The 16,179-nt window shown below is 43.4% G+C and overlaps 2 protein-coding genes and 1 long non-coding RNA gene across 39 annotated transcripts in view; 1 reads left to right on the top strand and 2 right to left on the bottom strand.

Moving 5' to 3' along the window:
- LOC117580174 (sex determination protein fox-1) overlaps nt 1-16,179 on the bottom strand; it is a 90,438-nt gene that overhangs the window by 36,398 nt on the left and 37,861 nt on the right. The window lies entirely within an intron of this gene.
- Nucleotides 370-1,335, top strand: LOC117580181. Its single transcript, XM_034266540.1, has 2 exons — nt 370-530; nt 588-1,335. The coding sequence occupies exons 1-2, from the start codon at nt 414-416 to the stop codon at nt 912-914; spliced, it is 444 nt and encodes a 147-aa protein (XP_034122431.1). The 5' UTR covers nt 370-413; the 3' UTR covers nt 915-1,335.
- Nucleotides 3,252-14,347, bottom strand: LOC117580183. The gene is made up of 3 exons (XR_004573544.1): nt 14,326-14,347; nt 12,016-12,020; nt 3,252-3,473 (listed from the first exon to the last, which is right to left on the bottom strand). It is a non-coding gene; the product is annotated as an uncharacterized LOC117580183 (long non-coding RNA).

Raw genomic sequence — 16,179 nt, 5'->3', positions numbered from 1 at the left:
GCTGCTGCTACACAGCAAACACAAACACACAACTTTGAGGTCAATTGTTGGCAAAGAAGCGTCCGCAATGCGCTGGCTAAAGTGTAATTGTACTTAATAGAGCTGAACATATCTGGATATGTGTACATATGACATCAGATTTGAACTTTGCGAAGTGGAATTAAGGCATCAGAGGGAGATTTACCCTTGGGCAGAGGCAGAGGTTCAGCACTGTATATTCTACCCCCAAAACAGCAGGCCCTTGAAAAAATCCCTAGAAATGTCTACAAAAAGTATCCAAAATATCGAAATTTATTTCAAAATTTAAAGTTTCAGACTACGTGCGTAAAAACCTTTTAAAAAGTTTTCTAAATTATCGTTTTGTGTATTTTTAAATTGAATTTTTCCTTTTTTCGGCTAATGCATTTGTCGCAATGACAGCAAAATTATTAAAAGTCACGCCCTTGGGACCACTGACCTTCTCCAAAGAGAACAACAATACGACAAATATATCCGTGAATAATATATCCAAAGTGCCAGTGTTGTATAAGGTAAAAACACAAAGCCCAAGAGATCTTCTGTGGACTTTATGGCAACTCCTTTTGCAGCTACAAAGCACCGTTTGGGGCAAGTTCAAAATGCGTCCCCGCTGGGGCGTGCTGTTGCCCAACGAACAAACCCAATGCAGCATTACCCTCAACCAGGGAGCGGAGCTCTCGAAACGCGCCCTCGATCGTGTCCTCTTGGTCTGCATGACGGCGCCCATTAATTCGGTGGACATGGACTTTACATCGGCCTTCTGGCGTCGCAATATCTGCTATGATCCGATGGTGGAAAAGCATTCGTTTAGTTTTGAGCAATCAAAAGATTCCATGAAACGGCAGGAACAGCTGGAGACTGACGCTCGTCCCAGTGCCCCGATTTACTGGAGGTAATTTTCGCCCTTTGAGTGATTGGCCAACACATTGACAAAGTAATTGGTGACTATTGTGTCTCTGCCCTTCATTAAAAACTAAGAGCGTGCCTATCTATCTGTCTGTCTGTCTAACTGCCTGCCACCTGGGGTCTCTCCTTGGGCCCATGTGTGTCTCTCTCTCTGTTACACAACAGCACATCAAGTGGGGCTCAAGTGTCCTTTGCATCAAGTATCAAGTGGATGCTGCAGTGACAGTGGCAACAGTTCCATCATTGATTAATGGCTAATAATTATCCTACACTTTTGTAGTGGCAAAAACCCTTTCAAAACCCATGCATAACCCATTTGTGTGTTGAGCTCTTTCGTGCGCACTGTGGAGTAAATGGGTTTTCCGAGAAAAACCCCAAAAACGGCAGCTAAATAAAGACATTTGGAAATTTCGTAGCCATGAAAGTCAGTCGGGCAGTAAATTAGGTTCATGTCTCAACTATCTACTGTTGTGGGTTGTTTGTTTGACCCATAGTCCGGGGGCAGAAAACAAACATTGAGGAGATCTTTATGATGATGATGATGTGGCGGCAGGCAGGTGGAGGAGAAGGCGTTGCCAAAAGCTGGCCACTTGTTCTGCCTCAGTTACTATTGCTGGCTGCTTGTGTGTTGGCCAACAGCCCTGAACAATGAACTAAATCATAGCCATGAAAGATGTGCCAAAGCCAAAAGTAAACCCTCTCTCGTAAGCCTCCTCCTTCTGCAGTAATAATAATGTGGCCTGCGTTGGCCATACAGAAATTGTATGCTGGAACGAATGTATCTACGAATGTATCTATCTGGGGGCCGGCTGACTGGCATCTACCTCGTGCAACCTGCAGTTTGTTTTGCCCCTGAATTTACGAGCCACAACAACACACAAAAGTAACAGGAGGGGGCAGACGTGACCAACAAACAACAAAGCATTTACCTACATTTTTTTTTCGAAATAAAATAAACGTAAAAATCCACAAAAGAATAAAGCATAAAAATTGTAATAAAAATTGCAGCTCATGCGGAGCGATAAAGCCAGAGCGAGAGAGAGAGAGTGTGTCCTTAACCCCGCTCGCTCTTTTCTTTGGAGGTGTAAGGGGAAATCTCAGTCATAAACTATACAATGACTTTGCGTTTTGGTTAACCCATTGGTCGGCACCCTGCCCTGTATATTTGTCCCCCCTGTTTCTGCATGATTTAATGCGTAATTTCCAGAAGTTTGCAAAAAATTTTACGTATAATTTATCATTTTTACACCAGGAAACAGGACGAACCGAACTGTAGGAGGAGGAACTCTGCACTGGTTTTAGGTTTCTTTTGGGCACGACACCTGCCTCTGGCAGTGCCACATCCAAAGCCCCCACCCGGTTGCCATAACAAATGGTTCCAGCGTTAGCCAAACATTTTGTGACCACAACTCATTGACATTTGAGATTTAGTGGCGACTCCTCCGGGTTCGTGCAACCAACCAAGCATGGCCCCCTCTTTCCCATTTTAGAGCGCAGCCTTAATTAAAATTTTCCCATTGAAATGTGGTCCGGGGAATAATAAGCTACTGCCAGGAGCATGGTTGGTCCCCATGGTTGATAAATGTTCTCCAGGGGATTCGGGTAGGATTTTCGCAGACATTTTTAGCATGCCAAAAATGTTATAGGGAAAAATTACTTTTTAGAGTCTGCAAATTTATTTGCTGATGGGCATGGAAACTATGGAAGTGGAGTGATGAAACTAGGGAACTTAACGCAACAATGGAAGGACATGGGAGATCCAATTTCCCGGCAGAATTTAAACGAAAGTTTAAAGGAAAATTGCCTGCCAGATGCCTCGAAATATTCAAATATTCATGTATAGAGTGTCCAATAAAATCCCAAGTCAAAGTTGAAACCATTTTCCATCATCTTTTGCTTGGGGTTAAGCTATCCAAAATATATTGAAAATACTTTGACTTAATTAAAAAATGATTAAACTCCTTTCGTGCTTGAGCTGATGGATTGGAATGCAATATGTTGCAGGGGAATGTGTGGAGCTGGAACCCTCCTTTGAAAGCAATTAAAAATGTAATGCATATTCGGGCCTTTGATTTAAGTTTTCCCCACACACACATACACACACACACAGAGAGAGAGGCACATTCTTGGGCTGTTTTTGAGTTGTGCCCTTTGGCTTTTGGCTCTTTCACATATTGGTAATTTATGCAATGGCAAATATTTTGGGTATTTATGAGTGAATATTTGCAGCACATGAAAGTGCTGCCAACCCACTGACTGAACCCCTGACTTGAATTACAATCTTCATATTAATTACACAATTTTCATTTGCATACGAGCGTGCAGCCTGCTCCCTCTCAGGTAATCTCGATTGGCATGGGAAAGTATCGATCGGATATGCCATAGACTTCAATTAGTGTAAGGATGGAATTTGTGATTGATTTGCAGGTCCATATGCAGCGTACAGCGTACAGTTACGGGCTTCATTCTGACGTTCCCGTGTAATTTGTCGTCTCATCTGGCAGCGTGTTTTCTTCTCCTCCGGCGGTTTTACATTGCACTGCCTTTGCCTCACTGGCTGGCATGACTGCCCCATAAGTCACACACTTTGAAATGCAACACATGGCGGCAGCAGCTGTACAGATTTTTCCTACGTTGCCTCTACCCTCACTCACTCCTTCTTTTTTTTGCCATCTTCTTGCCACTGCTGCTGCCATTTGCTACAATATCCTTGTGCTGCCTTGTCTCTATTTTTAGACCCTTGCCTCTAGTCTCTGTCTCTGGGGTTCGTTCGCATTATCACCCGGACGGAGTACACACGGAGAGAGAGAGAGAGAGAGATAGAGAGAGGAGAGCCTTGAGAGCTGTGTGGATTTGTCGTAATTGTGTATGGAGTGTTTCACGTCCATCTTCCATCTTTGGGGCTGCCTGCAGCACCATCTCTCCCTCCTGCTCCTCCTCTTCAATAAACTTTTCCTTCTACTTCTCTGGCCGCTTTGTGTGTTCTTTCTGTTTGTTTTTCCTGCTGCTTTCCTACTGAAGTGGCAGCAGGCACCCCATGCTGAGTATTTTTCCCTTGAACTGGCTACTGTCTGAGTGTTGTCGATATGCCTATGGGAGTGGGGTCCCCACCATTTCCATTCCCATTTCTGAGGCCACAGGCAGCTAAAATTAGACTCCAGACGATTTTGTAGGAGCTCTTTACGTCCGTCTGTTCCTTCATCAAGCGCCCAGCCCAGTCCAGCCCAGGCCATGGCAATGGGCATCAAACATCAGAGGGGCCATACGGCATACTGCACAGCATTTTAATTTGCGGCATTAAGTCGCAGTAAATGTACATAAGGTACAAACGAACGGCATTATAAAACGCTTAAACAACGCAAGAAAGATTCCCCAAGAAAGATTCCCGTACAGCGCATTAAAATGGCATTTGTGAGCCCTACTTTGTGGCTGCGAGGGAATTATGGTTATTAAAGTACATCAATTGGGGAGCTAAATGTTACTTGATTTCCCAATGATTGTGGTGTGATTGGTGTCGTGCTCACCTGCAAGAAAAAGAAGAAATATGTAAATTAAATGGTAAATTATGGTAATTTTAATATTAAAGAGTGGAGCATACTTAAGGTATTAGCTGAGCTGGCAGAGCTCAAAATCTGATTACTAAATCAATTTTATAGCCTGAATACTTCACTTTCTCTCTCACAATGTGGCTTAGCAGTAAAGGATTAATTTTAATGTACTTTACAGCGTTCCTTGCCCTACTGAGAATCCTTTTCCTCGTATCTTAAATGTGGTAAACGCATTTCCCATTTAATTGCATCAACTTCATTTCAATTCACATTTCAAATGCATTTTCTCTGCATTTTATTTCCAAAAACCATAACTTATTTTATTCCCATTTCTAGTTTAGATTAAAATTTGTTTGCCCTGCAGTCTGCTGGCCCGATAGTAAACTTTTTTTGACATATTTCACGTTATTTTTTTTTGTTCGAATATTTTGTGTTCGTATAATTATCATCAAAGTCGATTGCCTGATCCGATTTGCTGCCAACCAAAAATATTATTTATTAATATTTAGTTGAATAAATATTTGTGCATTTCTGCAAGCGAACAAAATTTGAACAAAATTTAAGCTTTAAAGAGGAAAAATAACGAAATAAAATATTGTGCCCACATAAATCCGCTTATTTTCAGATGAATTGAGTTCAAAAAGTCAGAAGCAAACACACAAATACTTGTAAATGTGTGTGTGTGTGTGTGTGTGTGTGTATGTGCATGTGTGTGCTTGTATGGAATATTCTTCTCCCCCTCCCAATTGAAAACATCTGCATTTTTGCGCCGATTCGCTGCGTGACAAAAATGCAAACATAAAAATCGAATGGAATAGAATGAAATATAAAAACACACACATCCAAAAATATACATCAAATACATACAGACAAAAAACCAAATCGAAATAAATACTCTCGTACTCGTCGTATTGTGTATAAATTTCGATTAAAATGTGCGTAAATTGTTTGGAATTTCATAGCCAAAAGCCGATTGCAAGGCTTTATCTAGGCGATAGAAGGCAAATCAAAAATATTTTTGTTTGAATTTGTAAACAAATTGAGAGACAAAAGAGTGAGACGGAAAGCGTGTACAAAAATAGACGAAATTACAGCACACAAATGAAACAAAAACCGCAATAAAGGCAGCGGAAAATGGGTTGGATCGAAGCGTTGATACCTCGTGGAAAGCAAATAACTATTAACGTAAAGGGTACCGAATAAATATATGAACTATTCGAGAGTGTTATCTAATTGGAAATGCTTCAGTAAGTGGTTCGAAAGAGCACAGCGAGAAATGGATATCATTATGGGAAACATCATACCCTCTTCAAGTGCAAAGAAACCAACAAGCAGATGAGTTTAACATTTCCGCTTTGCAGGGGTACTCTACCTCCCCCTCTTCTCTGTCGCTCTATCTCTCTACTGCTCCTACTCGTGCTGCCCTTTGCTCTCTCGCGGGCACAAAACAGTTGAAGAGGAGTGCAAGAGAGTGGGAAGAGAGGCCGCCTCTTACTTCTCAGCAGAGAGCTCTCGCTCTTGCTCTCTGAGTGTGTCTGGGGCTGTGTTTAATCAGTTTAAATTGACACTGGGGGTCAAATTCATTAAGATAGAAATTCGTTTTTGTTTTTGCGTCGCTCTAAGTGCTGGCCTGGGCGTTTCCTTGTCTCTTTTCTCAGGCCAACGACGGAATTTCAAAATCATAAATTTTAAACAACAAAATACTCCAAATGGGCAAGGCAACGGCACAGGCATTTTCCATTATCGAGGAGCAAGCAGGGCAGCACTTACCATTCTCAATTTTCCATCTACGCGCAACACTTGCAAAGTAACCAAGGGAAAACGTAAATGAAAATGAACAAGAAAATGCCTACCTAGCCCAAGCAATTATTGCCTTTTCCCCGAAATACGATAAAGCGAGTGAATGTGTTCTACAAACTCAAGTGATATGTAAAAACTAGATACAAGGCAAAAATGTTTACAGATAACCTTAAAAATGGCAGCAAAAAATAATGACAGGGCGGCGCCCGAGGCGCCCGAGGCGCCCGAGGCGCCCGAGGCGCCCGAGGCGGCAGAGGCGGCAGAGTAGAAGGTGGTGGAGGAGATGTAACTGATGGGATGGCAGCGCCTTTAGCAGCAGGATATGCGTGACTGGCATTGAAATTAAGCAAAAATATTTTAGCGCTCAGTGTCAAACGAGGCGAGAGACAGCATGACAGGCGGTGGCAGAGCAAGAGGGAGAAAGAGAGAGACATATGTGGGGTGTGTGGGAGTGGGCGGTAGCTACTGTCGACGTGGTAACCTAGGCAGAGAGAGAGAGAGAGAGAGAGAGGAGTAGGCCTAGCAGTCAAGGCGAAAAAAAGCTAAATACAAATACATAAATAAATGTAATGGCTTTTGCAACAATAACAACCAAAAGACATTAACGAGAGAGGCTACAAAAGGAGCTGGAACACTGGGATACCCTTTAGGAAAGAGAATTTGAAACAAAATACGTGGAAAAATGCAGTTTCAATTAAGATTTAATTGATTTCACGACGAATTAATGCACTTCACGTTCATATTTCTGATTATTATCAATTTAATATTTCTTTTGGAGTCTTCCGTTATAGAACTTTAGAGATGTGCAGTTGGTTGCTACCCACCAAAAGGCCTAGTGCCTGGTACAGGGTACCACTTCCATCACCAGGGTAGCCAGCTACCAATTTATTTTTGGTCTTAGCTCCAGGCTCAAGACTTCTCCTACCACCACCCAGACACTCACCACAGGCCGTTGTGAGGGGGCGTTACTTTGATTTCCAGAAAGCGTTAACTTAACAAAGATCTACGACGTCGACGTCGACATGGCATGGCTATGCACACATATGCCTGGGTGTGTGTGTGTGTGTGTGTGGGCGTTGATTAAGTACACATCAGAACACATGTGTGTAAGTGGGTGTAGGGGGAGGAGCACTAACAGCAGCCGCCCTTAAGGAGACCTCAACCAACTCTGGGGGTTATTTCAATAAATTAGTCATAATTGCATTAAAAAGTCCACATGCAGGACCCGCAGAACACATCACGGCAGGCACAGCCCCTGGCCCCTAGCCTCAAACCGATCAAATTGTGAATTGCTTAAATTGCCCTTTATTAGTTTTTTCACACACACTAAACAGGGTGGTTGGAAATACTACCAACAAAAAGCAACAACCAGAACAACAACCATAACAACAATAAGCTCCAAAAAGAAGCAGAATTAATGTGTTCCCTGGGTTGTAAATACAACAGAAAAAACACACACAAAAAACAACAAATTGGTCTGCCGGCCATCGGAATTGGAAGGTTTGCGTGTTTCGGCCGCATTAAAGGAATTCACAAGCAGAGCTTCTTAGCCAGTAGCCAGGAGTAGAGAGGAGTGAGAGCGAGAAAGCTATAGAACCTGGGCACTTTTAGTTTTTATTCAGTGAACTAAAGCAAGAAACAAAACCAAAACCAAAGCCAGATATAAGTTTTTAAGAAGGTCGAAGCGGCAGGTACTCTGCGGAACTTCTAGAAGCATTTATTTCGTTTGTAAATATTTATTTTCTCTGCAAGATTATGGTACTCAAATCTGTAGCATCTGCAGCTTAATGGAATAGGCGTTCTTTCACCCTTAAGGCTATCTGCTCTGTAGATATTATTGATGTAAGGATATTAACCTTTGAGAATCTTTCTCTTGGGCGCTTTTAAGAGCAGTAAGCTAGAGGTAACTTCATGGAGTTACAGCTTGGAGGTTGCCTTTAATCTTTTTTTTATACGTTCCATAGATATTAACGATTGAGAATATCTATCCCTTTGGTGCTTTGGTGGAAATCTGGAATTATTTTCTAGTCTAATGCCTTTACAGATGTACAACTTGGAGCTGGTTTCTGTGTTCTTTTCGGATATTTTATAGACATCAACAGCGAGCATGGAGTATACTTTATAGTTCCCCACATTATTGCTTCTTGGCCTTGCACTCTAGTTACCCTCCTCCACTTTAAAGGGTATCGACAGCAACAAAGACGTACGAAAAGTGTTATACTTCCATTCTCATGCCCATTCCCATTCCCATTCGCATTCTTTTTTTTTCGACTTTAGTTTCTTATTTTGTTTGACTCTGTCTTTCTCCTTTTCTCTTACTCTGCCGCTGCCTTTCTCCATCTCCTTTACACTCGCTTAATATTACCCTCATTATTATTTCGCTTTCGTTTCACACAAATTCACACACACACACACACACAGGAACACTCGCACACACTCACACACATGCATGCAATTAAGTGGCCCTGGCCTAGGTGGATATCGGATACAAGAATCCTGCTGCCTGCTGCTTGCTGCCTGCTCCAACTCCCTGCAAAGTGGAGCCCTCGTCAAATCGTTATTGATTGTGTTGTAGTGGAGCCCTCTGCTGGTGGCTTTGCTGCTCCTTCTGCCGCTTTCATCGGTGTTGGTGGCTCCTACCCTGGGAGACTGGGAATTAAGTGCCCTGTTTTGGGCTATCATTAAAGCCCGTATCCTGCAGGCGCGCCTCATAAATATCGCCAAAGCATATTGATGGTTATCTGGCACGCAACGAGACTTCACTCTGCCTCTACTCTCTGCTTTCTGCTTTCTGCTCTCTTCTCGACACCGAGCAAACTCTGCAGAAAATTCGTTCCTTATTTTTTGCTCGTCTAAAGATAATTTGATAAGTGTTTGGTCTGCCCCGCAGGATGTGCGGCACTGTATAGCTACTGTATCCCTTAGACCTCCTTGCAGCACTGAGAACACTGAGATTGGAATCTCAATTGGGGAAAAGGTGGCCTCACAAATGATGACAAACCCTTGGCTATGCTGATGACATAACAAGGACGAAAGGTGTTGGTTGTACCTTCGCATAAACCAATGCCCCTCCCGGCACCGGCCACTGCTCTAACTCCACACACAATCGTTTATATGGTGCTGCCAAAAGCTCCTCCTGGTTGTCATTTGCATGCAGACGGGGGACGCTGCTTGAAAACAAATGTCAAAATCATAGAATCCATAAAGAGATTGCTGCTGAGGAGGGGTAAAGGGGGCCGCATAGAGCAGTCCATTAAAGGGGGTTGGGGGACACATGTGTGCGTTTGGCATTTGCCGTTTATTGAATACGCAAAACATGAAAATCACACAGCAACAGCAACAACAACGGCAATGGGGAGAAGGAAGCACAAAACGAAGATCCCAAAAACAGAATCACAATCGAAGAGAATCGCAGAAGAGACAAAAGCAAACGGCATAATTAACATGCAAAACATACAACGATTATTGGAATTTATGTGTAAGAGATAAATGGAGAAGGGGAGCAGAGCAAGAGAGAATGGGCAGTGGGAATGGGCCCGAGAGAGATGCCAATAGTATCTAGGTACAACATGTGTGTGGAGCTGAGACAATGATTTAAGCGTTCTTGCACAGAGACATAGCAAAACCGAATACTAATTAATTTCTGGCCAACAAAGAAAAGCAGCAACCAAGAAAGAAATGTCAGAGGAACAATGTGAAAGGATGTGAAGTTTTTTTGAGCTGCCATTGACCGCTGTCCCGCTCTCCCACTGGTGGACAGCAGTTCTCTCAATAGGCACTGGAATAGGCCAGAGATGCAACCAAAGATGTCACCAAAGACATTCCCGCAGACCCAATACTGGCTGTCATTCTATCTGCTCCAGCAACATATTAAAAGTATTCACTAAAGTCAGCCTACAAAAATCGTGTACAATGGAACTCCAAGGGTATTCCTCTTCCTATTAGAGTTTCTTGCACACCTCTAGCTGTGGCTGAACAAGCGGCAGAAGACTGAGATCAAACACAACGACTGGCATTTGCAAGCTTCTATGCAAAATACTAATATCCGCTGCAAAAAAACACACCACACTCACACTCACCTAAAAGAGAAAAACACAAAACCCAAAAAAGAAAGGCGAAAGTGCATTGTGCCAAAAAGAGTGAGGAGCCAGGAGGGAGGCGGCCTTTGGGGGTGCACACACTGCCGCAGTTTGTGGTTCAGCAGTGAGAAGGGGGACGGGGCACACCAGTCGACCTAGAGTGTGTGAAACGGGGGCGACGGGGCTGACTGAACAGGAGCGCTTGAGAGAGTCAGACAAAGAGAGAGTGCGAGAGGAAGGGGAAGAGAGAGTAACGCAGAAAAAGCCAATTTAACGCTTGAATACAGTTTTCAATTTAAAGTTTTTCGCTCTTTATTTTCCGTTTACTTTTTTTTTTTTTGATTTCCTTCTTTTGGGCTAGTGTGTGTGTGTGTGTGTGCAGCGCTTTCTTCTTGCTGCAGCTGTGTTCTGGTTACATTCAATACGCAGACTATGCCCCTCCCTGTAACTCCACTTGCCATCAGATACTATGTACCATATCCCTTTTATGCCAAGGCAACTCTCTCTCTCTCTCTCTCTCTCTCTTGGTAAAACGCACAATGCGTTGATGGAACAGAAACGGCTGGCAGGGCAGGAGAAGCTACTCCGCTGCTGCTGCTGGTATCAAAATCCATCAAGCCACGCAAACACCCAAAAAGGAGAAAATATTGTGTATAGCCAAAGCGCATAAAAGTTTACTTTGATTAAAGTTCGATCTAAAGTCACAAAACACCCACAGAGAGTGGGAAAAAATATAAATACTTTTTGCCCTCCAACAGGAAGCTATCAGGGAAAAAGGCGCCTGGCAGCTGAAGGCAGGGAGGCGGGAGGTGGGAGGCAGGACAAGAGCATGCTGGATATAGCGGAGAGGCAAAGCCAAAAGGCAAGTCAATGTAAGTGAAGCTATAAGTGAGAGCCCAAAGCTGATTGAAATGATTGAGGCGAAATGGCGCGATATCGAATGCGGGATTTCAGCAAAGGATACAGGGCTAAAGGATGGATCGGAGAGGCAGAGGGAGAGAGCTGCAGAGTGATGCCTTTGGTTAGAGTGAAAGTCCGCTTAAAGTGAAGGCAGAAAGCTCACTTAGAGAGTGACGGAAAAGTTCACTTAGTGACGCGCAACGCACAAGAAGAAGGCCAGGAGGAGCCGCCTCCCTGACTGGTGGCCAAAGTACGCAATGCTGTTATGTGTCAACAAAACGCCAGGACAAGGCAGGACAGGACTGGGCAAGACAGGACTGAACAGAACAGGATGTGCTGTGGGTTAAAGTGGCAAATTCTCGCAGCAGTATAAGCAGCAGCAAAACCGATGGATGGATCCAACAGATTAACTAAGGGAAAACTAAAGAAAAAAAAAGGGGAAACAAAACGAATTTCCCATGTAAATTTGTACGGGAATTTATCATAGTCAAAACACACGCTTCAGACTTTTATGATTCCCATTTTGTAGGCCCCCTAAATAGCTGGTTATTCCGCAATCTATCTGCCCAAAAATCAACTGATGAATAATGGTTAGATATACGCCCAAACCACACCCTTAACCCTTTATATTCTTCTACTCTTCCGCTGATGATTATAAACATCTTGTACTTAGCACTGAATCAATCATTATTTCCGTGCAGAAAAAGAGAAGACAAATTATGATAAATGCTGCGATTTAATCATCTATCAAAACACATAACAACCTGGCCTATGTATCTATAATGTTTAATCAATTGGTGTTCATAATATTTTGGCATTACCGGGCAGTTTTTTCGAGTTGTTATTTAACCCTCACTCAACAATAGAATCAGTCGAAGCTCGAAACTCGTTAGAGGCCTACCAGAGCCCCTTTGTTACATACAAACATTCATATATATTTTTTAATGAGCCACCACCACCTGCGGGGCATTGAGCAGCCACATTATATGATCTCTTTGGCCACGCACAAAATCTTTACTAAAAGTCGGAAAAAAAAGAGACCTTAACCTCAGCTCAAGTCATAATTAAAATAAAATAACAACGAGCAAACGAAAAAGCTGCTCTCTGAATGGATAATGTTTTTCCTCTCATGAAAAACGAGAGCAAAAACTGCTCTAATGACTGGTAGTCAGTCGTTGGTGCAACATCATCATCATCTCTAGGTCACGGATTCGATTGCCCCCAAAAGCAGATACCCGCAAGGTCCGACAAAGAAAACTCTTCATGTTGCAGTGTTCATTTTCTGTTTGGACAAATGAGTTTTTCATATTGTTGTCGTTTACTTTCTATCCATCTTGCATTTGTGGCACGCACCAAAGACAAACAAACAAAGGTGCAACACACACAGAGAGAGAGAGGAAGAAAAAAGTCAATCAATTTCTCAATTCTAGTTTTGGCCACTGAGCCTATGGATGACACAGAAAAAGAGAGACAGAGTTTCGGGGCAGAAATACCTCCGGTTGCAAGGTACATAAAGGGAAGTTAAAGCAGGAATTTGGACATGCCACAGCATAAAGAAAGTGCAGAATATATGCACAGTTTTTGAGTGATGATAAAACTACTAAGAATCGAATTTCAATCAAAATCAAACACATTATTCCCCCTCTAGGCAATTGTTTCGCTTTAAGATCATTTTCCACTTAATGAACCACAAATAAACCTGCGCTTAAGGTAACTCTATAGTCGCATTCACCTTTTGTTTAAATCGTTTTCGAACTGGCAATCAATACGTAAGGCAGGGGCAGGAGCAGGAGCACAAAGACAGAAGGGTTCAAACTGACAGATGCGAAGGCATCTCAAATTGATTTCCCTTTGTAATTCTATCCAAAATGATGGGACTACCATTTGACTTCATTCTCCCGCTCACTCACTCAATTTCTGTGTATTTCAGTTCTCTTTCTCTCTCTCTCTCTCTGTCTACCTGGCTGTATCTGTTTCAATTTTTAATTAAAAAATGTGCAAAATTTGCATCTCTATTTCTGTTTCTGTTTGTGTTTTTCTTCTGTTGTTTGTGCTTTAAAAATCAAATTAAACTGAACTTCAGGTTAACCTCCGGTTTCACCTCCACACGCATGAAATTGTCTTTGCCCCTTCACTCTGTGTTGCTCCCTCGTGTGTCCATCCATCTCCGTCCACTTTGTGTCTCTTTTTCGCGGAATTGTCTTGACTTTCGCGCACCCTTCCCCTCCCTTTTGGCCCTTTGGCCTTTTGCATTGTTGCATTTCTGCGTGCAGCTGGGGCTTCTCGCGACATTTTCATTTCAAATTTTATGCCCAAGAGGAGCCCCGCAGCACCACCGGTGCACCCACCAACCCTTTGCCCCAAAAAGCTCATCTTTCACAATACCCTCTCCCACACACACACACACACACACACACACACACATCCACATCTTGTTTTCATTTCCGTCAGATCTACAATTGACGCTGCTCAACTTAACCTCATTCGTCCTGCGACCGTCCTGCCGCTGCCGCTGCCGCAGTTTCATTTGCATATTCAGAGGGAATTCGTTCTCTCACTCACTCTCTGCTCTGTTTGTCTCTCTATCCTACTCTCGTTTGGTTTTCCAGCATTTGCACAGGCCCTGCCCTGGCACGACGACACATCTTTGTATGTGCCCCAAGCAAAGGCGACACGTCTCTTGCCCAAAAAAAGAAGGAGGCAACAGCGCGAGGAGAGAAGTACATGCACTTTATGGATCACTTTGATTGCTAGTGACGTTGGTGTTCCGCTGCATAAATTAAGCATAACCAAACGGCTGCATTTTCCAATTGAAAAATGATTTCTTTTGTAGTTTTTTTGCTTTTTTCGCACTTTTTGTTCAATTAAAAACAATTAAAGCATATTTACACTCTTCAAATATGAATTTCCAGCTCTTTTTACGTTGTTACCATTGAAATTAAAAAGGGAATAATTCAACTTTTTCGGGGGATCTGCCAACGCTGCTGTCTCTGCCTCTGTCTCTGCCTCTGCTCTTGCTCTGTTTTTATTCCATTTCCACTCTGCTAACTGACATGATAAAGTGTTGCCTTGACTGCCTGCCTGCCTGCCTGCCTGTCTGTCTGTCTGTCTGGCCCACTGGCAATGTTGCAGCACCCTCAGTTTGCCCTCGAGGCTGTCTCCGCATTGTCACGTTTCAGCGCGCCTTCAGGAGAGGGGTGGAGTACCACCCTTCTTCCACCCCTTTTCGTCAGGGTAATGCACTTATTCAACCATCCTTAGCAGGCCACTTGTTTCCTATCAAATGAATATAAACTTTGAGAGCAGAAGCACTTGCCGCAGCAGCCCCACTGCCACATCATTCGATGTCTCCAACCACACCCCTCTGGTGGCAGGAGGATCTAGGATCCTTCTTTTACTTTGGCGCAAATTCACAAACAATTTAGCTTTGCCCTCGGCGTTTGCTAATTGCAAAATGAAAAATGAAACAAAAAGGGTAACAAAAAGAGAAGCAAAGAAAAGTGCAACAAAAACAACAGCCAGCGAGGGTTGGCATATGAGTCAGCGGTGGGCGGTGCATGGGCGTGGCGTAGACACATCATTATCAACATGGCGGCTGCTGCTCCATTGTTGTTCCCTACCAACCCATACCCATCCCAGTGTTGCTTTTCCTTTTTGCACGTGGCAAACATTTTGTTGCAAATTTTCGTGTGCGCATAATTACGTGGCAAGCAGCAGCAGCAGCAGCAGCAGCAGTGTGGCAGGCAGCGTGGCAGTGGCAGCATCGCCTCGGCAGTGCCATGCCGCGCACATCCTTGTCTGAGTCTGGGGCTTTGTGTCTCCCTTCCAAATGACGCATACGTCATGTTGCTGGCTCTGGCTGCATATATTTCTTGTAATTAAAATCGCATTGAAGCATGCAACGAACGAGCCAGTGCCAGACTTTTGCCTTTGAGGCAGCAACAAAAACTTGTTAACGTGGCGCGTCCCCTGTATATCCTTTCTGTCTGTCGCTGTCTGCCCTAGCACACTCTCTCTCTCTCTACTCTGTGTTTGGTGTAATTAAACTAAATTAAGAACTCTCTTGGCATTAAAATGAGATTTACGCTTCAGCGGCATTGAACGGGACCGTCGAGAGTGGCAAGAGCTTAGGGAAATGACATTTTCAAAGCAGATTTAACAGCACTCCGCACTCCGCAATCCGCCCTCCGCCTCCACCACACAGTCAATGACTTAATTACTGTGCTGTAAAAAAAAAAACCAAAGCAAAATGCAAATGTATACAAAATTTTCCTTCGTGTTTTTGCAGACAATTTTCTTTGATTGTTCGCCTCGGAAAACTTTTCCTTCATATCACAGCAGAGGCGTTGAAAAATGTACCCAAAATTTCAATTAAATAGACTCCGACTCTGCGTCGGTTTTGGTCCTGTGCAACAAAACAAATGGTTTTCCATGCCCAGAAGAAAACTTTTTGCGCCTCTCGTGTGTGGGCAGGCAACAGAATATCTCCATGCCATTTGCATATGCATGAGGAGGGGTTGCAGTCTGCAGGATTCAGTGGCAGACAAAGTTTAAAGATTTACAGAAATGTCCGCAAAAGGTGGGTGCAAGAACCGCAGAATGGAAATGTGGCAAACAGTGGCTAAAGAATCGAGTGAGCAAAAGGGAAACCAAATTGAACGAAAGAGATGGGCAATTATGCAAACGCGTGTAATTAGTGGGCGAGAAGACAGCAGAGAGAAAATGGTAAGGCCAAGGAAGAACCCAAGCAACTCCTCTTTGTCTTCTTTTGGTATTACCCCTGCCACTGTCTTCCTTCCTTTTGGCATTCCCTGCCTCTGCCTTCCTGCATCTGTGTTATGTGTTTTTTATTTCTTTATGTTTTTATTGCCTTTTTATGCCTTCATTTTTGGGAGCAGGCAGGCGGCAACAGTGCCGGGAAGTTGGCG

The sequence above is a fragment of the Drosophila guanche genome, unplaced genomic scaffold (assembly GCF_900245975.1).
Source record: "Drosophila guanche unplaced genomic scaffold, DGUA_6, whole genome shotgun sequence".
NCBI lineage: Eukaryota > Metazoa > Arthropoda > Insecta > Diptera > Drosophilidae > Drosophila > Drosophila guanche.
This window is presented reverse-complemented; position numbering and strand designations above follow the sequence as displayed.